The 23,329-nt window shown below is 39.0% G+C and overlaps 1 protein-coding gene across 9 annotated transcripts in view; it reads left to right on the forward strand.

Annotated features, from left to right (window-relative positions):
• Window positions 1–23,329, forward strand: part of NF1 (neurofibromin 1) — a 300,188-nt gene that overhangs the window by 116,848 nt on the left and 160,011 nt on the right. For all 9 annotated transcript variants that reach the window (XM_056127967.1, XM_056127959.1, XM_056127961.1 and 6 more), the window contains 13 exons: window positions 5,118–5,197; window positions 7,207–7,330; window positions 10,564–10,725; window positions 12,236–12,485; window positions 13,086–13,159; window positions 14,134–14,217; window positions 16,594–17,034; window positions 17,401–17,540; window positions 17,781–17,903; window positions 18,800–18,883; window positions 20,317–20,433; window positions 22,239–22,420; window positions 22,540–22,751. In XM_056127967.1, the coding sequence (XP_055983942.1) occupies window positions 5,118–5,197; window positions 7,207–7,330; window positions 10,564–10,725; window positions 12,236–12,485; window positions 13,086–13,159; window positions 14,134–14,217; window positions 16,594–17,034; window positions 17,401–17,540; window positions 17,781–17,903; window positions 18,800–18,883; window positions 20,317–20,433; window positions 22,239–22,420; window positions 22,540–22,751 (2,073 nt within the window). The remainder of the gene's footprint in view (window positions 1–5,117; window positions 5,198–7,206; window positions 7,331–10,563; window positions 10,726–12,235; window positions 12,486–13,085; window positions 13,160–14,133; window positions 14,218–16,593; window positions 17,035–17,400; window positions 17,541–17,780; window positions 17,904–18,799; window positions 18,884–20,316; window positions 20,434–22,238; window positions 22,421–22,539; window positions 22,752–23,329) is intronic.

The raw sequence follows: 23,329 nt of genomic DNA on the forward strand, positions 1-23,329 counted from the left end.
AGGGGGAGGGTCATGTGGTAGCAGGGATTGAACTCAGGGCATTACATGTGGTAGCCACATGCTCTACCACTTGAGCTATCTCCCTAGTACCCCTACTTATTTTTTTTTCCATCTGTTTGCACCCTTCTTTCTGTGCCAGAGATCATTGGTCTGATTTCTGTCACTGTAGTTACTCAGTTTTAGAAAAGTTCATGTGAATAGAATCTTGGGTTTTATCCCAGTTCCTCTGGTGGCTTTTTTTCAGCAAGTTTTTGAGATTTGCTATGCATTAGTTCCTTTAAAAAATACTCTGCTATACAATACAATGATGATTATATCACTGTTTACTTCTTAATGATCACATGGGTGAATATATCCATCACTGCCAAAAATTTTCTTGTGTTCTTTCATATTATCTCCACCCCTTTATTACTCGCTGTCCAATTCATTGCAACTACTTATTTGCTTCCTATTGTTATAGATTGGTTACCTGTATGTAAGTGGATTTATGAAGTAGCTTGTTGTCTTCCCTAAGTAACAAAATCATGGTATTCGTCTATGTTGTAGCATATATTAGTAGCTCACTTAAAAACATTCCTTTGTTATAGTTCTGTTCCATTTGTGCATGCATTTACCTGATGATGGACATTATTTCTAGTTTGGGTTCTTAAAAATATAGTTTCTGATTTTTAAGTAAAACTTACAGATAAAGGTACAAGTCTTGTGTGTAGACATGCTTTAATTTCTCAGGAAAACACAAAAAGAAGGGCAAAAATCTTATTGTGTAAACACACAAAAATGGATGGGCGAAGGGACAGCAGCAGCCTGTCTCTCCCGCCGCCCGCCTTCGGTAGTCTCAGGCCATTTCCCCACTCCAGGGAGGTCGATGGTGATGGTCACGAGAAGGAAGGAAACGAGGGCCAGACTGGTTGGTCTTAGCAGCAGTTTATTACATGGAAGAAGTGTATGTCATAGAGGCCCCAGGATCTCTCAAGCACGCACTCACTAGTTCTCTCAGCTTCTGTCCCCATTCTCTCAGGCACGTGTTCCCCCAGAGAGCCCTGAAATCTCCCTTATATAGATCATGGTACCTGTAAAGGGCGCACTACAGTGATGTCATCAAAAGGAGTTACAGAAAGAACATTGAGGCAGCAAAACATACATTGTTTCTTTACATCTGCAGGCCAGAATTTTGGCCTCTGGTAAGAAGATACAAAACCAAGACTGAAACCTTTCACAAGCACTTGGATTTGCATCCCAAAGACCAGTCTGCTAGGGCTTGGAATCTACATCCCAAAGACAAGTATCTGAGCTTTGTATCCCAAAGACTAGCCTGCCTAGAGCTGGGAATATATATCCCAAAGATCAGGCCTGGCTGGCACCTGAGGTTACTGAGAGAAAAGGGAAACTGCCTCTTACAATATACTGAAATTATTTACTGAAGGCAGCTGAAGGGGAGAAATGTTCAGTCTCATCCAAGCTAGTCAGGACACACAGGAAAGCTGCTTCTAGGACAGATTCTCATTTCGCAGATCAATCCACACTAGAACAGAATTCCCTGGGTGTGTTTCTCCTCTCCTTGTCTAACCAACATATAAGCATACATAATATAAATCATTTTATATGGACACAGTAAGAAATACTTTAAGCTTATAGAATTGCTCTCCTAGGCCATCTCAATCTTAGACTGCAGTGCTCAGGCCAGATATCTTTCCTATTCATAGAAGGGTCCTAGTCTCATCGTTACTTTTGTATCATAACAGCATTTGCCTATGATCAAACTCTTAACCTATAGTTAAGAATCGTGGCACCTTGGCCTGGCCCATCTCAATGCCAGGGTAGCCCATAACTTACTGGCTTGCCCTGGTTCCATCCAGTCACTCATTGGGACCCTGCCCTTGGGGTGCTAGGAAGTGAGGGCAACTGAGGCTTAAGTTGAGAAAGCAGATGCTCGGGAGTGAATAATATTCAAAGCCAATTAAGTCCTAAGATATAAAGCATAATATTAATTGTCTTCCTGTATCTATACAAAAAGGACATTGCATTAAACTATTCAAAAGACATAAGGAGAGGAGAAAGGCAATATTAACTTACAATACAAGTTCAGTGTCCTAGAAGAATCCAACCTTACAAATTGGTTGGGGAAGAGAGCACAAAGAAGTAGTTACAGACAAAGTAATGAGAATGACTCGGGAGCACTGTGATGGGTGCAACCTGAGAGACCTAAGATCTTTGTACTCCAACATCTTACCCTTTTGTTTATTACAGACACAGCTTAATATAAGGATATTAGAATGCAAACAGGTTAGGGATGGAAAAATATTCCATATAAACACTAATGAAAAAACTTGCTTAAGATACAGATATGATAATAAACAATAGGCGTAATTGGAAATAAAGAAGAATATCTTATTATAAATACATGGTCTTTCCATAAAACAAAGCAATCCTAATCTAAAAACAAGTCAAAATAAATATTAATATAATTACAAGGATAAATAGAAAAATTCCATCATGAATATTTGAGCATACTTTTCTTGGTGTATGATAGAATTAAATCAGTGAAGTTATGAGAAGGGTAGAGGGACTGGGGTTGATTCTTTTTCTTTCGTTTCTTTGTTGTTTGCTTGTTTTGTTTTGGCTTTGGGGCCCCATGTGGCTTGCTCAGGGGTTACTCCTGACTCTACACTCAGGAATTACTCCTGGCAGATCTGGGGACTCTGTGGGATGCCAGAGATCAAACCCTGGTCTACCTTGTGCAAGGCAAGTACCCTACCTGCTGTACTGTGACTCCAGCCCCGGGGGGATGGGGAGGGTGGGAGGCTGTCACTCAGGTGTTTGAGCATGAGAATCCAGGTTAGATCCCTGGCACTAGGCCTCTAAGCAGTTCTGTGTGTTATCAAATGCTGTTCGGTCTGAACACCGCAGGACCTGGCCCTTATGGCAATTTTAACCTTTAAAAGACTATACTGGGGGCTAGAGTGATAGCACAGTGGATAAGGCATTTGCCTTGCACTCAGCCAACCCAGGTTTGATTCCCAGCATCCCATATGGTCCCCTGATCACCACCAGGAGTAATTTCTGAGTGCATGAGCCAGGAGTAACCCTTAGCAATGTTGGTTATGACCCAAAAAGCAAAAAAAAAAAAAAAGATTATTTAAAAAAAGACTATACTACATGTAATAAGTGCACTTTCTTCTCAAGTATACACAAACCATTCACTATATCCTCAGCAAGAAGCAAGTCCCAAAATTCTAAAGAATTGAAATCATTTGGATTTTTTCTTTTGTGTGTGTGACTCCAGTGGAATCAAAAGCAAGAGATCAGAACAAACCTTTATGAAATAGCAAATGATTGTATTATATTTTTATTCCATATTCTGCTAGCAGGAATGCAAATTACTATAGCTTCCATTAAAAATTGAGCAGGGCTGGAGAGATAGTACAATGGGTACAGTGCTAGCCTTGGACATGGCCAACCAGACTCCCTAGGACCCTGCCAGGAGTGATCCCTGAGCATAGAGCCAGGAGTAAGCTCTGAGCATAGCTGGGTGTGGCCCCCAAACCAAAAATAACTAAAAATTGTTTGAGGGCTGGTAGAGAGCAGGTAAGGCACTTGCCTTGCATGTGACTTGCCTGGTACCACATATTGTTTCCTGAGCAAAGAGCCAGGAGTAGGCATTGAGCTCTTCTGTGTATTGGCCCCCAAACAGACAAAAATATTATTTCACAGGGACCAGAGAGCTAGAGCAAAATAAATCTAGATAAATTTAGTAAAATTAATTTATACACAAATTTAGATATATTCAATTGCTTTGCATGTGACTGATGCTGTTTTGAATCCCCAGCTCCACATATGGTCCCTGAGCCCTGAGCCAGAACTAGCCCCTGTGAACTACTTGGCATGGCTCCTCCCACCAAACCACCAAACTTTTGCAATATCTGATAGAGCTAAATGTAGACTTAGCAGTTCCGTTCCTCGTTTTGTGTCCAGTAGAAATGCGTATTTACACACATAAAAATATTCAAAGCATAATTTGAAGTAGTGAGAAACTAGAAACAAAGTAAATGTACCAATGACAGATTACATAAATTTAGATATGTTTGCTCCATTGATTAATATGTAACAATGGAAAAGGAATGAGCCACTACTTTGAATTCAAAGAAAGGGTGATTTGCACATAGTGTTGAGTGAACATTGATACAAGAATATGATTCCAGCTAGAGAGGTAGCACATAGGTAAGATGACTACCTTTCACTTGGCTGACCTAGATTTAATTCTTCAGTATCACATATGATACCCTAAGCCCCACAAAATTTTTTCATTGTTTTTGGGGCAGTGCTCAGGATTTACTCCTTGCTCTGCACTCAGGAATCACTCCTGGCAGTGTTCGGGGGACTATGTGGAATGCTGGAGATCAAACTCAGGTTGGTTGCGTGCAAGGCAAGCACTTTATCACCTGTACTATCTAGCCCCAGGCTGCATATTTTTTTATTGCATATTTATAATACATGGTTGCTTGGGAGACTGTACACTGTACACTCTGCTGTTTTGCTGGGAGTCCCAAATAGCAGGGATGCTGTTAATATGCTTATTGCATGTATGCACCCTTGGGGATCAGACCTGCAGGTTCATTCTTGCAAGAAAGAAGCTGTTTGCTACTGAATCATCCCCCAGGTCCCCTTCCCTTTTTCTGGTTATTGAAAAATAATTAATCTTTCTGTTCAAAAAGAATTCATGTCAGACAAGGTAACTCCTTTTTCTTCTGACCTAGAAGAAAAAAATTGTTATGAGTATCGATTTTGGTGAGTTCTCTTTACTTGGGGATTTATTTCATGTTCTTTGGAATTCTGATAATTTTATGAAGCAGTTTTTATATGTATACATACTGCTACTCTGAGTTTGTTAGTTATTTAACTTTATGTATATACGTCACTTAAAATAAGAATGCTAGGAATAAAGTTGTTCATTTTATGTACCTGTTCCAAAATATCTGGGTTCTCCAGAAATTTTCTCTTATGCCTTATTCTGTAAGCTGAAGCTATAATTTAAAGTTCAATTTGTTAGCAATTGTAAAACAAATACTCCTGTGTTACATTAACTTAAAAATGTTAAATCTCTTCTTTTAAAACTTAAGGCTCTGCTGGTTCTTCATCAGTTAGATAGCATTGATTTGTGGAATCCTGATGCGCCTGTAGAAACATTTTGGGAAATCAGGTATATATTCTTCAATTTTAAAATTCATTTGAGATACTCTTTTAATTTTTTGTCTTTAATAACTTGCTTTACAGTACTTATTTTATTGCGAAGCTTTATTAATACTTTCAGAAGTTTTATGATCTTTTATTTTAATTGACATAAAATTATTAATCAAAGTATTTATTGTTCCCACTAAAAGCACTGTAGCACCGTCCTCCCGTTGTTCATCGATTTGATCAAGCGGTCCCAGTAACATCTCCATCGTGAGACTTGTTGTTACTGTGTTTGGCATATCAAATACGTCACAGGTAGCTTGCCAGGCTTTGCCCCACTAAAAGAATGCACAGCAATTTAGAAAACATTTTTATATTGTGCTATATGTTATTACTCAACCATAGAGTACTGTTAATTGTTGTATTATCTTATATATCATGTTTCTGTGTATTACAACTGTATTTTTAAGAGTGTTAAAGTTGCTGGGGTAGGGCTATAGTACAGTGGGTAGGGTGTTTGCCTTGCATGTGGCGGACCCAGATTTGATCCCCAGCATCCCATAAGGGTCCCCTGAGCACCAGCAGGAGTGATTCCTGAATGCAGAGCCAGGAGTAACCCCTGAGCATTGCTGGATGTGACCCAAAAAGCCCCTCTCCTCCCAAAAAAAAAAGAAGTGTTAAAGTTGTAAGCACAGACTATTCAAATTCTCTAGCAGTAATAATTCAAGGATTTTTAAAACTATAATCATTCATTAGATTTTTTTTATAATACTAGAGTTTTAGAGAGTAAATTTGTCATGTCTGAACTGAAAGTGAAAATGTATGTGGAGATTAATATATTTCCTAAATTATTTAATAAAGTATTATCTTTTAATGGGCCCAAAGGCACAATACATTGAAGAAAGTATAAATGTGTAAACCTCAAGTTTTGTCATTATGTTATGAGAACTGATCCATGAATTAACCTGTAGCTAAGTTAAGTATTCACTCTGGTAGGAGCCAGAGTGATAGGACAGTGGTTAAGGTGCTTGTCTTGCAATGCGGCTGATCTCGGTTCAGTCCCTGCTACCCCAGAGGGCCCCAGAGCCCAGGCAGGAGTGATCTCTGATACTGGCGTGATGGGGTTGACGTCTGAGGTCGGAAAAACTGTACACATGGAATTTGATCATAGCTGACTGTAAAGTTGGGTGCTATGAATAACTTTGTAAATGTACAGTACCTCAATAAAAAAAATTTTTAAAGTATTCACTGGTAGTAAAGTACTATAAACCACAGATATAACTTAAAATTTTCTAGTTTCCAAATAGAAAGGTAAGAACAGGTAAACTTAACTTTAATAATGTTTGAACTTTGTTATATCTAATCCAGTATATCTAGTATATTATTTTACCACTTAATCAATAGACAACATACTAATAGTATATTTTTTCTAGTCTTTAAGTTTTGGTGAATTTTACAGTTCTGTTGTAGCTCAGTTGGGACAGGGCACACTTCATGACTGTGCAGCACTAGAATTAGCAGTCAGTAAATATTTAGGTGTTGTGGGTCAGGTGGTCTGGAATAACAGCAGAACCCTGCTGTTGGAGCATGAAAGCAGCAGCCTTAGATAATATATAAATGAGTATGTGTGGCTGTGTTCCACTAAAATTTTATTTGCAAAAGTAAATGATGAGTTATGTTTGGCCTGTGGGCAGTTTCATGTAGACCTTCGCTGTATAAGCACTGAGTTTGTAAACAAACCAAATAGCACTTAGATTAGCACTGTCATTTTTTTCCTTTACAAAGGTGAGATGTATGAAGGAAACTATTGGGAGTGTGGGGAGTAAGGAACTTAATAGTACTTACTTTTTTTATAAAAAAATATATTCTGTAGACTTAATTCATACTTCATTTGATTATCAAATCTAAAGAGTAAAATAAGTTTTCTCCAAACTTGTTTCCATTCTGAAAAAATGCTTTTTAAACGTATTGATTATATATGTACTGGTTTATTTATTGGCAGTGCTGGTAACAATGAGCTTTCTGTTACTGCAGCTCACAAATGCTCTTTTATATCTGCAAGAAATTAACTAGCCATCAAATGCTTAGTAGCACAGAAATTCTTAAATGGTTACGGGAAATTTTGATCTGCAGGAATAAATTTCTCCTTAAGAATAAGGTAAGCACCAAGACCATACATGTCAACTTTATTGTAAACACATTACCTTAACTATAATAGCACTGTAGCACGGTCCTCCCATTGTTCATTAATTTGTTCAAGCAGGCCCAGTAACATCTCCAGTGTGAGACTTTGTTGTTACTGTGTTTGGCATATTGAATAAGTCACGGGTAGCTTGCCGTGTGAGCGATATACTCTCAGTAACTTGTGGGCTCTCTCCAAGAGGGGCAGGGGAATCAAACTCAGTTTGGCCGGGTCGGCTGTGTGCAAGAACGTCCTACCTGCTGTGCTATTGCTCCAGTCTAACTATAATAAATTTAAAAAAATAAGAAGAATAATTAAGCAAAATGGTATCTTTAAAAATAAAAGAATATTTGGGGGGCTGGAGCAATAGTACAGGAAGCAGGGTGTTTGTCTTACACTCAGCCAACCTGGGTTTAATTCCCAGCATCCCATATGACCCCCTGAGCACCTCCAGGAGTAGTTCCTGCGTGCAAAGCCAGGAGTAACTCCTGTGCATTGCCAGGTGTGACCCCCTATTCCCCCCCCAAAAAAGAATATTTGGAATAGTAATAGGGTGAGATGAAGAAGGTATTTATCAGCCAAATTAGACTCCTTGGCCTTCTTCGTCTTAGAAGATTCTCCAGGGAAATATAGGTGCAAAAGACATACTGATAAATGACCATTTATTTGTTGGTTTATTAACTTATTTTATTTGTTTTTTGTTTTTTTTTAGAATTTTTAATTTTTATTTTTATTTTCATTTTTTATAATTTTATTTATTGACTCACTATGAGAGCAGTTACAAAGCTTTCGGGTCTAAGTCTTGGTCATACAATGAAACACCTATACCTTCACCAGTGCCCATTCTCCACTACCAAAAACCCCAGTATATCCCCATCCAACACCCTCCCTTACCTGTGGGGCAGATGATTTCCACTTTACTCTCTCTCTACTTTGATCACATTCAATATTTCAACACCAGACCCACCATTATTATTTGAGATTTTACCCAACACTCAGATCTGCTGAAAAGGCAACAGTAGACAATTTGTATTCTGTTGCTGGTATTAACTTATTTTAATGGCCAGATTCAGAGAGCTCAGGGAACCTAGGACTATTCATGGGCAAGTGGTTCTGCAGAGCCTGGGGGACACCCAAGTTCACACCTCTGGTGCTGGGGGCAGGGTGTTGTATGGTGTGGGAAATGAGCTCACAGTCTTTCCCATTCTAGGCAGATGTTCTGCCACTTGAACTGTTTCTCTAGTCTGGATCTATAAATAAATAACATTTATTTAGTTATTTTTTAGGCCACACCTGGTGGTGCTGAGGATCTTTGCGGACATACGGGGTGCCAGGGATCCAATCCTAGTCGACCACTTACACAGCAAATGCCCTACCCACTGTAACTTTTTTCCGGCCCCTAAAAATTAACATTTAAAAAATTATCATGAAAGACTTGCCTTGCGTTTTGTTACCCTGGGTTTGATCAAAAGCATTCCAACAACAAATTATTTGAAGACTTTGATCTTAAGGTCACTATTCCAAGAAACTCTAATTATGTAACCAGGCTTCTCTAGAAGGCCTAGGAGAAATGGGGTTGGTATAATCAAAGTAGCTAACATATTTTCTCTTCTCAAGTTTATTTATGTGAGTTGGGTCTTAGACCATTTCAAAGAATGATATTAATCAAGAAATGGAAGAGAAGAGACTGAAAATCCAGTCTAGATTTATTTTATTTCTCTTATAAAGATTTTACTTCTTGGGACTCCAGTGGTAAAGCATAAGTGATATAAAGACCCCTGCCTATGTGAGGTCCTGGTTTTGATCCCCGATACTGCATGCCCACACCCCAGCACAGAGGGACTCAACCCCAAGCACTATCAGGTATAACCCCACAACATTAAAAGAAATAGACCACACTTGAAAAAAAAATAAGGTGTTTTCCTCCTTAGGGTGAGTAAAAATTTTGATTCTGAACTTTCATTTTTCTTCTCATTTACTATTTTTTAAAACTTTTTTGTTTGGGGGTCACACCTGGCTCGTTGCTCAGTGCTTACCGATGGCTCTTTGCTCAGAGATCACACCTGGTAATGCTCAGGGAACCATATAAGGTACTAGGGATTGAACTTGAGCCAGCCATATGCAATGCAAATGCCTTACCCACTATACTATTTTTCTGGCCGCTGAAAGATAATAAAACATACTGAGGAGGAGGTTGTGGGGAATAGAAGAGAACCATTAAGTTCCTATTAACATAAAATTTCTGTAATTAGGCCATTAAAATTTTTTTCAGCACTGGAGGATAGTACAGGAGCTAAAGCACTTGTCTTGTATGCAGCTGTGATGATCATGACACTGGTTTCAATCCCCAGCTTCTGAATCTATGGTGGTCACTTCTGAACACAGAACTGGGAATAGGGGAATAGTTCCTGACTACTACTCAATGTGGGCCTCTGCAGTCCCCCTAGTCCCGCCCTTCTATATGGCATATATTTGGGAGAGTTGATCTAATGAATTTTACCCATTTATAAAATCAAAAATTTTAAATGTGTCAAATTCATGTTTCTTGGTGTATATGCAACTTGTTGAATTTTCTTTGTTTAGAAATGAATTGAGTTGGGTTTATTCACACCTGACTTATCTTGGAATTTGGCATCATTGAAAAATAGAGATTAGACTCTGGAGTTCCATACTTGTAACTTTATGATACAGTTATCCAGTGTATAAGCATTAGTTTGTCAGTAATGAATTTGTAGTACTCTGCTCAGCAAAATCTCTTTTGCACTTGGCATGCTGTGTTAATTTTGGATCCAGAGAAATTTTATCTCAAAGGAGTAAACTTCCAGTAAACCTGAACAAAATCTGATGGTAGAAAATTTGTTATTTGTAATTATCTGAAAATTAAATGATATTTTTTAATCTAGTAGATTTTTGTTGATGTTTTGCTTGTGTTAATTCATGTTTTTGGAATTTGTTATTTCTGATGATTTGAAGGGTGAAAAGCTAGAGGAATTTGAAAGATGTTAAGCAAACATTAGCTGTACTAATGTTTAGTACTATTGTTCTAAACTGGGTTTCTAATGAATAGTGAACTTCCAGTTAAGGTGAGGGATAGAAGTTGGGAGGAAACATTATCTATGATAATCTCAAGAGGACAAGTTATACAAAGCATTTATTTCTCTTGGTTTTTTAGTGTCTTGGTAAGGTTTTCTTGTTTCCTTTTTTTATAGCAGGCAGATAGAAGTTCCTGTCATTTTCATTTCCTCTGTGGGGTTGGATGTGATATTCCTTCAAGTGGCGCTACTACTCAGATGTCCATGGACCATGAAGATTTCCTGCGTACTTGTACTCCTGGAGCCTCTCTCCGAAAAGGAAAAGGAAATTTATCCGTTGTAAGCAGCGTCTTTGATAATTTTTCCTGTATTACTATCATGTTCTCTGTTATTTTCTGAATGAAAATTGGTAATTTCACCTACATATTACAGCACAACAAAGAATTGTTTGGACTGCAGTTCTGTCACTGCTCTGTGAAACCTTGGGCAAATTCCTAACATCTTTGTATCTCAGTTCTCAACTTAAAATAAGTATGATTCTTGTCCCAAAATTATTGTCAATGATCTCATATATAAACAGCACTTAATCAAGTACTTAGCTCTTGAAGTTATAACCTGGAGCTGTAATTACTATAAAGCTCTGCCCCATGAGAAAGACTTCATAAACTCTAAAAGTATAAAATTTGTAACAACTGGGACCAGAGAGATAGCACAATGGTGAGATACTTGCCTTGCATGTGCTTGACCTAGGCTTGATCCCCGGTACCGTATATTGGCCCCTCCGGCCTCACCAGGAGTCAGCCCTGAGTACAGAACCAGGAATAAGTCCTGAACACAGCTGGTGTGGCCCTAAAACACACACAAAACAGAACCAAAAAGTTGCAACAACTAATGAGAGAGGGGAAAAAATGTATTATTTGATATTATCGAGAAGTGTGTCTGTGATATTTGCTTATGTACCTTGCTCCTTTTAAAGATAAACTATATGGACCAGAAAGATAGTACAATGGATAGGGTGCTTGCCTTATACATTACCAACCCATGTTTGATCCCTGGTATCCTGTAGCGTGCCAGGATTGATTTCTGAGTGCAGAACCAAGAATAATCCCTGAGCACAGCTGGGTGTGGTCCCCAAACCAGACTAAATAAGTAGCACTGTAGCACTGTCCTCGCATTGTTTATCGATTTGCTCGAGTAGGCACCAGTAACATCTCACAACAAATTGTGAGACTTGTTACTGTTTTGGGCATATCAAATATGTCACGGGTAGCTTGCCAGGCTTTGCTGTGCAGGCGGGATACTCTCGGTAGCTTGCTGGACTCTCCGAGAGAGGTGGAGGAATCGAACCCCGGTCAGCTGTGTGCAAGGCCCTACCCGCTGTGCTATCACTCCAGCCCAAATAAATAAATCATTAAAAAATGAAAAACTAGGGGCTAGAGAGTTAGTACAGTGGGTAGGGTGCTTGCTTTTCGTGTGACTGACCTGTTTGATCCCTGGTACCATATAATGCATTCCCAGACCTCACCAGGAATGATCCCTCAGCACAGAACCAGGATTAAGCCCTGAACATAACCAGGTGCAGCCAGAACCCCTCCAAAACTTCAAAAAGCTGTAGTATAAATGAAATTATTAAACCTTCATAGAAGCATTTCTTTTACTGGAAAGGGTTTTATCTAAATTCCTAATTTTCAGTGTGAACTAATACAGGTTCAAATTGCTAGATTTCCTAATTTTCAGTTTGAACTAGTATAGGTTATTGCATACAGATATTTATTATTACTAGTTTTTTGCATTGTTGGGCTTTATCTCACCTAGGTTACATATTATCTACCTCCTATTCTGACTTTAGGATAGTGCAGCAGGGTGTAGTGGTACACCACCGATATGTCGGCAAGCCCAGACCAAACTAGAAGTGGCCCTCTACATGTTTCTATGGAGCCCTGACACTGAAGCTGTTCTGGTGGCTATGTCCTGCTTCCGCCACCTCTGTGAGGAAGCAGATATCCGGTGTGGAGTGGATGAAGTGTCAGTGCACAACTTTTTACCCAACTATAACACGTTTATGGAGTTTGCCTCTGTCAGCAATATGATGTCAACAGGTAAGTTTTTATTCAGTCTGCCTTGAATCACATGGCTTCTGGTTGTGCTAGGAATATAGAAATATATTCAATATTGTTTCTTTGTAAGTTAACTTAGAGTAACTTTCCTGAAATCCTTCTCTGCAGCCAAAATAAAAATAAATAATATTTGAAATAAATTCACTGAAATTTTAATATGCTGTACCATTGTGGGGAAAAAATGGCAGTGTAAATTGCTGTCACTTACAAGATTCTGTTGTTTGTTGTGTTTCATACACATTATGTGAAGTTTCATACACATTAGTACATTGGGTTGGGGGAACTTGTGTGTGTGTTTAGGCTACACCTGGCGGTGCTCAGGATTCACCACTGGCAGGCAAGGCAACATCTTAACCCTGCACTCTCTCTCTGACTTCCATCACGTTAGTATATGTTTTGAATAAATATAGGTGGGAGTAGCTATTTTATGATTCTGGCATTATGGAATGGGAGGAAGAAAGCTCTATCATTTCTTGCTGTATTTGTTCCACTCCTACTCTGCCTGTTGGCTTGGGCTTGTCAGGTTCTCCGCTGGCAAGGACTCTACATGCATTAAATTGGTTTGTTACTGTCTTTTCTTAGGAAGAGCAGCACTTCAGAAAAGAGTGATGGCACTATTAAGGCGCATCGAGCATCCCACTGCAGGAAATACTGAGGTATGGCCTAAGCAGCAGAAATACTCCTTCCTGCTTTCACCCTAAGCTTAATTTATTTATTTAGGTTCAGACTTGCTGCTTACAGGGCTCCTGGTGGTTCCTGGGGAACCCACACATTCTGCCTGTGCTACTGCCCTTTGAGATCTCCCCATAATTTTATTTAATTTTTCCCCACTTTAAACATCGTGGTTTACAAGGTTGTCTGTGATGCTTTTGTTATAGACATTCACTCTGACCTTCCCTTTACATTGTCCCCATTTTCACAACTACCTCTCAAGCTTGCCCTCATAGAAGGCCCAAAATCATTTATTTCGTGTTTCTTGTTATCTTCTAAATGACTTAATGAAATTATCAAAAAATATTTAAATAAAAAATTGTGAAAATTGTTATTTCTCACGATGTGGACAGTAAGTCTTTGAGAGTTTACTAAGCTGTTGTTCCTCGTTGGGCCTTCTGTGTTAATGTTTTTGTTAATTGGACTTGGTTGGCTTCTATGTTACATTCCCATCCAATCTGGTGTGCTGCTACTGGGATATTAGTGTTGTAAAGTTTGGAGATGTCGTGTGGCTATACACTGCAGAAAATCCAGAATATTTAGCTGGGCAGCTTACATGGAAGCACTTGTAGAATGTGGGTGTGGCTGCCAGGCTCCCAATTTTAGAGCCTCTATTATATATATGACCAGGTATAGCTTTTTAATTACAAGTAGTATGTTATTATATTAACAATATACACCAAGTTTGAAACATGTCAATCATTTTTATTTATTTTTTGCTTGTCTTGGGGTCACTCCTGGCAGTGCTCAGGGGACCATATGGGATACCAACAATTAAACACAGGTCGGCTGCATGCAAAGCAAGCACCTTACCCACCCTTACTATCTTCTCTGACCCCAAACATGTCTATTATTAAACGGTTTTATAATCTAGGTTTATTTTAAAGTTGCTTTCAAATGATAATTGCTTTCATTTTAGGCTTGGGAAGATACACATGCAAAGTGGGAACAAGCTACAAAATTAATCCTCAACTATCCAAAAGCCAAAATGGAAGATGGCCAGGTAAGTTTGTAAAGTTAAATTTGTTTGTTTTTTAATCTGCTTAAATGTTTGTACTTCAGTAGTTGTGGGTTTCGTTTTTGTTTTGTTTTTAAGTTCTTGTTTGTGGTTTTTTTGGTGTGTATGGTGCTGGGATTTCAGCCCAGAACCTTGCACATGTGTGTGCTGTACCACTAATCTACACCCCTGCCATTCAGTACATTTTTTTAAAGCAGGGAGGACAGTGGTGTTTGGGCCATATACAGCTATATCTAATGGTCACTCCTGGGTGTGTGTTCAGGGGTCATTCCTGGCAGTGCTCAAGGGAACATAAGCAGTACAAGGGACCGAACTGGGTTTGGCTGCATGTAAGGCAAGTGCTTAACCTCTGTACTATCTCTCTAGTCCAATACCTTAAGTTATTGAAGTTAGCTCTAGATACAATAATTATAATTGTAATAAGATTGATATTTAGTTACGATTCATATAAATTTCTGCACCACCTTATATGGTAGACGGTTATTACATTTCAGTTTTAACTGAATTAAAATTAAATGTAATTTATTTTTAGTAATAGCATAGCCATACATGGGTCTTAGCTTTTATACTGGACAACACAGATAAGGTTATTCCCATCCCATTATTGCAGAAATGCTGAACAGCACTAAACTTTATCTTCTTTAGTTTTTTTTCCTTTTTGGGGGGGGGGGTCAGAGGATTTTACAGAATGTTTAGAAAGGGATAGAAAAGAATCAATTGAAAACATTTTGTCATTTCATTATCTGTGTAATTAAAGGATCTCATGGGCAGGGGATTAGATTTTCAGTTAAATAAAATGTAGATATTTTGACTGGAGAGAATACAGGGTGAAAAATACTTGCCTTGTTTGCAGCCTCACCCTGGTTTTATCCCCAGCACCATGTGATACCCTGAGCCTTGGAGTAGTTGACAGTACTGCTGAGTATGACCCAAAAACCAAAAAAGAGAAATTTAAGCATTTGGACATTTCATTTAACAACTACTATTTATTACCCAGAAATGAACAATTAATTAAATTATCTGTGTGTATGTGTACACACATAACTGTTTATTGTCATGCTGTTTTTATTATTTGGTGCTTTAGAAACTCAGTTAAACTCCCACTGATTTTTGTTTCTTGTTATGCTTAATTAGAACAACAACAACAAAATGATGTTGTACCAGGTTGGCCGAGTCTCTCTATGAGTGGACCCCTGGCTTCCTGAACATGCTTGAGAGGGTCCAAAATAAACAAAATAAACAAAGACACACATCCTCATAATCTATGAGTCTCTTGTGTTTCCTGTTTTCTTCCCTCTACCTACTGCTTAAAGCCCTAAAGAACACTGTTCTTCTTTCTGCCTTGGTAGATTTGCCAGTTCTGGTCATTTCATATAAGTGGAACAAGGCAATTTGTAGTCTTCTGTGACTGGTTTCTTTTACTAGACACAATACTTGTAAGGTTCATTCCTATAAATCATTAGTCTCAAGATGTAGTTTAGCCTGTGTCTCATTGAACTCTCCAGGTTTAATCCCTGGCATTGCAGGGAGGGAAAAAAAAGTTTTAAAAAAGAAATTAAGTATTTGGGGTTGTGCTCTCTCTCTCTCTCTCTCTCTCTCTCTCTCTCTCTCTCATCTCTCTCTTGCCTCTCTTACCGCTCTTTCTGTACTCTCTCTCTCCCCCTCTCTCCCTCCCTCTGTTTCTCCTCTTCCTCACCCCCTCCGTCCCTCCCTCTCCATCTCCTCCTCTCCTTTCTCCTTTTTATAAAATATTTATGGTTGTATGTTTGGGGCCAGAGAGAGGACAGGCACTTATCTTGCATGCAGCTGATTCCAGTTCAATCCCTGGCGTCTCATGGTTCCTGAGCACCTCCAATTGTGACCCAGAACAGACCAAAAAAAAAAAAAAGAGAAGTGAGTGTGTGTGTGTGTGTGTGTGTGTGTGTGTGTGTGTGTAGAGATTGGTGTTGAAACATTGTATGTTTGGTGCCTGTAACCCAATCATGAATAACTTTGTAATTCATGGTGAATAAATCAAATTTTTAAAAAGTCTCTTAAAAATTTATTTGGCAGGCTTAACTTTGTATGCTTTTGTCATGGAAGAAGTTCTAGATTAAGAAGTAGTTTGTCAACAGGCTGGGGAAATTGAATAGTGGGTAGAGAGCTTGCCTTGCACAGGACTGGCCCAGTCCTGACTTGCACGGTTCAGTCCCCGGCATCCTCTTTGGACCTCCTGAGTCCTACAGGGAGTGAGCCCAGAGTGCAGAGCCAGAAATAAGCCCTCAGCACTGCTGGATATGACCCCAAAACAAAAAGTAATCTGTCAAGTGTGCAAACCAATTAAGGTTGAATGAATGTTTTCGCTAATCATTTTGTTTCTAGACTCCTGATAGTCTTCACAAGACCATTGTTAAGAGGCGAATGTCTCATGTGAGCGGAGGAGGATCCATAGATCTGTCTGACGCTGACTCCTTACAGGAGTGGATCAACATGACTGGCTTCCTTTGTGCTCTTGGGGGAGTATGCCTACAGCAGAGAAGCAATTCTGGACTGGCAACCTATAGCCCACCCATGGGCCCAGTCAGCGAACGAAAAGGTTCAATGATTTCGGTAATGTCCTCAGAAGGAAATGCAGATACACCTGTCAGCAAATTTATGGATCGGCTCCTATCCTTGATGGTTTGTAACCATGAGAAAGTAGGACTGCAGATACGGACAAATGTCAAGGATCTGGTGGGTCTAGAACTGAGTCCTGCTCTTTATCCAATGCTGTTTAACAAATTGAAGAATACCATCAGCAAGTTTTTTGACTCGCAAGGACAGGTAAAGTGTTAATTTTTTTTTCCTCCACACTTAATGTGAATTGTTTGAAGTTATTAAGCCCTTTTCTTTTGGCATTTTTTTCTTTTGATTTTTTAATTAGTTATTGGCATGAACATTTACTCAAAAAATTTTAATGCAAAACAAATCATTTATTATAAGAATCAACTTGCTTTTTAGAACATGGGTGCATGGGTATGTTTGGGATTATGAGTGTATTGGGTATGGATATGTGTGTTGATGTGGCTATGTGCTTGTGTGGATATTTACCTGTGAGTGCATTTTTACATATGTGAACATCTAAACCTGGAAGTTTCAACATCTGATTGCTATGTATTGATTATAGAATGTATGTTGTTCTTTGTGTAGGTTTTACTGACTGACACCAATACTCAATTTGTAGAGCAAACCATAGCTATAATGAAGAACTTACTAGATAATCATACTGAAGGCAGCTCTGAACATCTAGGGCAAGCTAGCATTGAAACAATGATGTTAAATTTGGTCAGGTAAGCACTATACCAAAAGTTTGTAGAAATACGTTGGCATTGGTAGTTGTTAGTGAAATGATTTGCTCTCCGTTTCTTCATTGCATCCAAATTAATGTGTGACAATAAGCTATAATCTATGTTCTCATATGAGTAAAATCTTAAATTTTGTAGTTATATTTAACCATTTTACTTAGAGATTAAAGCATTTAGAAAATCTTCTCTTTTATTTATGTATTTTTTTAATGTTTCTATAAATAGATATGTTCGTGTGCTTGGAAATCTGGTCCATGCAATTCAGATAAAAACAAAACTGTGTCAGTTAGTTGAGGTAATGATGGCAAGGAGGGATGACCTTTCATTTTGTCAAGAAATGAAATTTAGGTGAGTTTTCAAAAAAATAAATTGGGGGCTTCTGAGTATTATTTCATATTTTACTACATAATTATCACAGATTTTATGCCAAAGTTTTGCTTTGCAAAAATGTGATGTGTGAACTTTTATTTTTAAGGAGCTGGTCTTAAAATAATTTATTATTAAACTGTCCCTGATTGTGTGATGAAAGGGTATAAACCAATTTTGAACTAAAAAAACCAGGTTATGACAATTAAAGGTGAAATATAGATGTGTTGAATCAAATATAAAACTATAGTTGATACTTGGCTGTTACAGGAAGTGGGGAAGTGGAAAGAAATATTTTACATGTTATTCTTTCATGTCTTCTCAAATTTCCAAAGGCTTTTTTCCCCATGATAATGCTCCTTTAAATACAGTGATTGTGTTTAAATTGTGTTTCACACAATACTGCAATTTGTGTGAATTAAGTCACATTCTACTGTGAGCAGTTGGTGGTACATGCTAGTGTCAGTGTGTTGAAAATTAATGATACTGATCTAGGGAAATATAATACAGGAATTAAGGAGTGTGCCTTGCAATGACGATTCCAGTTCAGTTCTTGGCACCATGTATGTTTGGTCCCCTAAGCACATCCAGGAGTATAAGCCATGAACACAGCCGGGTATGGTCCATAAAACAAAAACTCTCTTATACTGAGCTAATAGTTCGATTGTTTTCAAATGAGACCATGGCAGAGAGTGGTGTAAAGGAGTAGTGTCAGGTTGTGTCTGTTTGTCCGTTTCCCTTAGACTCATTTTAACGATTTATTTTTTCATAAACTTGGCACTTGCATTGTCTGACATATTATTTGCACCATTAAAGTATCTTTCATGACTTAAGTTTTTGGGATTTTTTTTTCCCTGTCTTCCTTTGCCATTATCTAGGAATAAGATGGTAGAATACTTGACAGACTGGGTTATGGGAACATCAAACCAAGCAGCAGACGATGATGTAAAATGTCTTACCAGGTAATGAATAAGAAAATTAGCAGGTTTGGGGATGGCTTAGTGTTAAGAGCACTTGCCTCTGTGGGTCTCTGGGTTTGATCCCTAGCACTGAAAAAATTTTAAAAAGGAATTAGGTATTACTGAAAGCTTTAGTATTTAACTTCATTGAAGCTCTTATATGTATTTATATGTACCTTTAATATGTATTTAATATGCGTACTATATACATTTTTTAATTTATTTTTTATGTTTTTGCTTTTTGGGTCACATCTGGTGATGCTCAGGGGTTACTCCTGGCTCATGCACTCAGGAATTACTCCTGGAGGTGCTCGGAGGACCATAGGGGATGGTGGGAATCGAACCTGGGTCGGCCGCGTGCAAGACAAACGCCTTACCTGCTGTGCTATGGCTCCAGCCCCGCAGCTACTGAGAGTATCTCCCCCTCATGGCAGAGCCTGGCAAGCTACCCATGACATATTCAATATGCCAAACACAGTAACAACAAGTGTCACAATGGAGACATTACTGGGCCTGCTCGAGCAAATTGATGAACAACAGGACAGTTCTACCTTTCATATGCACTTAAAGATTTTTATATCAAGATTTTTTTTTCCCCAAAGATAGCAATTTACTGTTTTCTTTTGCTATTTTTGGGCCACATGCTCAGGGTCTACTCCCAGATCGGTGCTTGGGATTGCTCCTGGCTGTGATTGTGGCCCATGCAGTGCCAGAGATCTAATTGGGGCATGCAAAGCATGTACTGCAGCCCCATGGGCTATCTCTGTGACTATCTCTTTTGAATGAAAATATTCAGTTAAAACAGTGTGATATATTTGGAAAATTAGTGTTGATTTAGGAAGGATGGTCTATAGTATTTGAAAATAAGATCTGTAAAATCTTTTGTGTGAACCAAAGCTGTTCAAGGAAATTAATTGACTTGAAACTTTCTTAAAATTACTTAGGTTTGTTCTAATGGTAAATATTTCCACATATGAATATATGCACTAAACATGAATCACATATTAATCACTCACATCTATTTCTTTACCAGACCTAAATTATAATACGGTGGTTTTAAGCCCCTAGTCTGCAGACCTGCAACAATTTTCTGTATACAAAGGACTTAAAACTACTGAACTACTGGTCAACTACAGTGGTTATTAACCGCCTGTCTCTAGTCCCACCCGTGGTTCAGTGCTGGTCCACAGGTGTAACATAATCAGAGTTATTAGTCATTTTGCCAAGATTACTTTGTAGAAAGTTAATTGCCTTGTCAGCTTGGTATTTTTGATTTTGATACTCTGAGAAGTACAATATTAACTATTAATTTAGGTTGTCCTAATAATTCAATGAAATAGTTCCTAAAGTTTGTGTTCTTTAGAAAGAAGGTACTGAAAGGAGGTTGGTGTAGAAGAACCTGAAAAACTTAACTGTCTGTAAATTTTTTTCTTCAGAGACTTGGACCAGGCAAGCATGGAGGCTGTAGTTTCGCTCCTCGCTGGTCTCCCACTACAGCCTGAGGAAGGAGATGGTGTGGAATTGATGGAAGCCAAATCACAGTTATTTCTTAAGTAAATTTCAGCCACGAAAACAAAGTCCCTCACACAACTAAACAAAGCGTAGCTGAAGTTGCAAATAATTGAATATAATTGCTTTAATACTACAGCTGCTGTCCCATACCGTATACCACATGTGTGAAGAAATTCCCCCCATTACAGTACTGAAATAGGAAGACAAGAGAATTTTGTAGCTGCTAAAATTTTCTCTCTCCTTTCATTTTGTTGCGGTTGTTGCAGTGACTGGTTGGGCACCGGTCACACATACTTGGTTATGGTGCTCATACATTGGGTGGTGGTGCTCAGACATGTGGCCTCAGTGCTTTTTGGGGGGGGGGGGGGGGGTCACACTGTAGCTGTGGTGCTCACTGGTTCTAGCACTTTTTGAGGGCGTGGGGGTGCAGGGACCGCACCCTCTGTTGTGGTACTGGAGTCTCCAGGTAAGAGAACCCTCAGAACTGTGCTTGGCACCTGTGGGTAAGTGCTGGGGAAGGAGTTCATGGCTTCACATTGCCTGACAGTCAGTTTTTGTTCCCGGACTGTCTTTATGGGGCGTTGTAGTGTGGTTTCCAGTTATTTTATTTTTTAAAGGATCAGAGAAGGAATCCTTGCTTCTTTTAATTAACTATATTTTTCTATTATAAGTGCAACTAAGCAGCAATCAGGAGAATAATTTTCCAGCACCCTTTGTAAGCTCAGTTTTTTTATTCTTTGTGGAAAATAGGCTCTTACTAAGTACAAATTGTATGCATTGTTTTTTTTTCTCCTACCTGCTCATTCAGTCTGGGTTGCCACAGTCAGACTCACAGAAAGCTCAGGGACATCTGCTTTTGCATGTGCTGTAGAAGTCTTGGCAGTCGAGAAGCAGGTGCTGCAGGTCTTTCAAACAGATGCACATTTTTGTAGTATTTTGCTTTGGGGCAGTGCTGGGACAATTATTCAAGGCTTCACACATACAAGGCAAGTGCTGTGCTACTGAGCTATGTCCCCTGCCCCTATTGTATAGTTTTTAATGAAAATAATATAATTTGTGAATTTTGTGGGCTGGAGCGATAGCACAGTGGTAGGGCATTTGCCTTGAGCGCAGCCAGCCTGGCCGAGCCAGGTTCAATTCCTCCCGCGCGTGGAGAGCCCGGCAAGCTACTGAGAGTATCTCACCCGCACAGCAAAGCCTGGCAAGCTACCCATGACGTATTCAATATGCCAAAAACAGTAACAAGTCTCAAAAGATGGAGACGTTACTGGACCTGCTCGAGCAAATCGATGAACAATGGGAGAACAGTGTTTGACAGTGAATTTTGTGTGTATGGTTTGGGGGTCACACCTCATGGTCCTTGAGCTATTCCTGATTCTGTGCTTAGGAGTCACTTCTAGCAGTGCTCAGAGGCACCATATGTGGTGCTGGGGATCTAACTTGAGGTTAGCAACACGCAGGGAAAATGTCTCAGTTTCTGTACTGTTTCCTGGCTGATCTGTGAATTTTTTGTTGGTGTTAAAACCCAGATTGCCTCTTCAGTTCATTTGAATTGGCTTTGACCAGACTACTTGAACCACTAATTTGCATGCTAAACATGGAAAATGATGCTTTTATCAGAAAACCTTGCATCTCTTTGGTGCTTATGTTATGACACTTGGGATGAAATCACATTCAACACTTCATAGTGAGCCGTGTTGACTAATTACGACCCCCACCCCTAAGGGACAGAAATACATTCCCACAACCACTTACATGATGCACTTGTGGTGATTTCAGAATGTCTGATTCACTATGTGGTTGATACAGCCTTTCCTGTGTAAGGATCAATGTTTTTATTTCTCAGGTATTTCACATTGTTTATGAACCTTTTGAATGACTGTAGTGAAGTCGAAGATGAAAATGTACAAACAGGTGGCAGGAAACGTGGTATGTCTCGTCGGCTGGCATCACTGAGGCACTGTACAGTCCTTGCAATGTCAAACTTACTCAATGCTAATGTGGACAGTGGCCTCATGCATTCGATAGGTGAGATAAAATAAAAGCTTTGTACAGCAATATAAAAACATGGGAACTGGCATGTTAGACAAATAAAATTACTTCAAGAAGGCCATACTAGTAAATTTGCATCTGTGTGTCCATATCAGGTTTAGGTTATCACAAAGATCTCCAGACAAGAGCTACATTTATGGAAGTTCTGACAAAAATCCTCCAGCAAGGCACAGAATTTGACACACTTGCAGAAACGGTGTTGGCAGATCGGTTTGAGAGACTGGTGGAACTGGTCACGATGATGGGTGATCAGGGAGAACTTCCTATAGCTATGGCTCTGGCCAATGTGGTCCCTTGTTCTCAGTGGGTAAGTGAATGGAATAAGTGGGAAAGAAGAGTACTGCCACATTGCAGATGCTTCAAAGTACATTGGTTCAATAAATGTTTGTTGAATGAATTACTCAAACTTTAGAGCCAGAAGAAACTTGAAGTTTTTTGAGTGGTTTTCAGTTATGGCAATGTAGCTTGGAGCTAGCCTTCACTGGTATTCTAGTTCATCCCATCCTGCTGAAAAACTCCACGTAAGCACTGATCAAAAGAATACTAAAAACCAGCTGGGGTGTAGCTCAGCAGTAGAGCACTTGCTTTGCATGTGTGAGGCTTTAGGTTTGATCCCTGGCAGTGCGCCCAATACCTCCCCTCCACTCTGCCTCCACTTTAAACCATTGGTGCCTTTATATATTAAATAAGGTGATTAGAATTGTTGAGACTGCATTGTGTGATTATTTTAAAAGGTAATTATGGTAAATGCTCACATTCAGTTTTGTAATGCTGAAATAGAACTCACGACTTATAAACTGGACGTTTATAAATATTTGCGAATATTCTTTCAGTGTACAGTTTTTGTAAATTTTTTTTTTGGGAGAGGTGGTTTTAGACCACATA

The sequence above is a fragment of the Sorex fumeus genome, unplaced genomic scaffold, assembly GCF_029834395.1.
Source record: "Sorex fumeus unplaced genomic scaffold, SorFum_2.1 ptg000063l, whole genome shotgun sequence".
NCBI lineage: Eukaryota > Metazoa > Chordata > Mammalia > Eulipotyphla > Soricidae > Sorex > Sorex fumeus.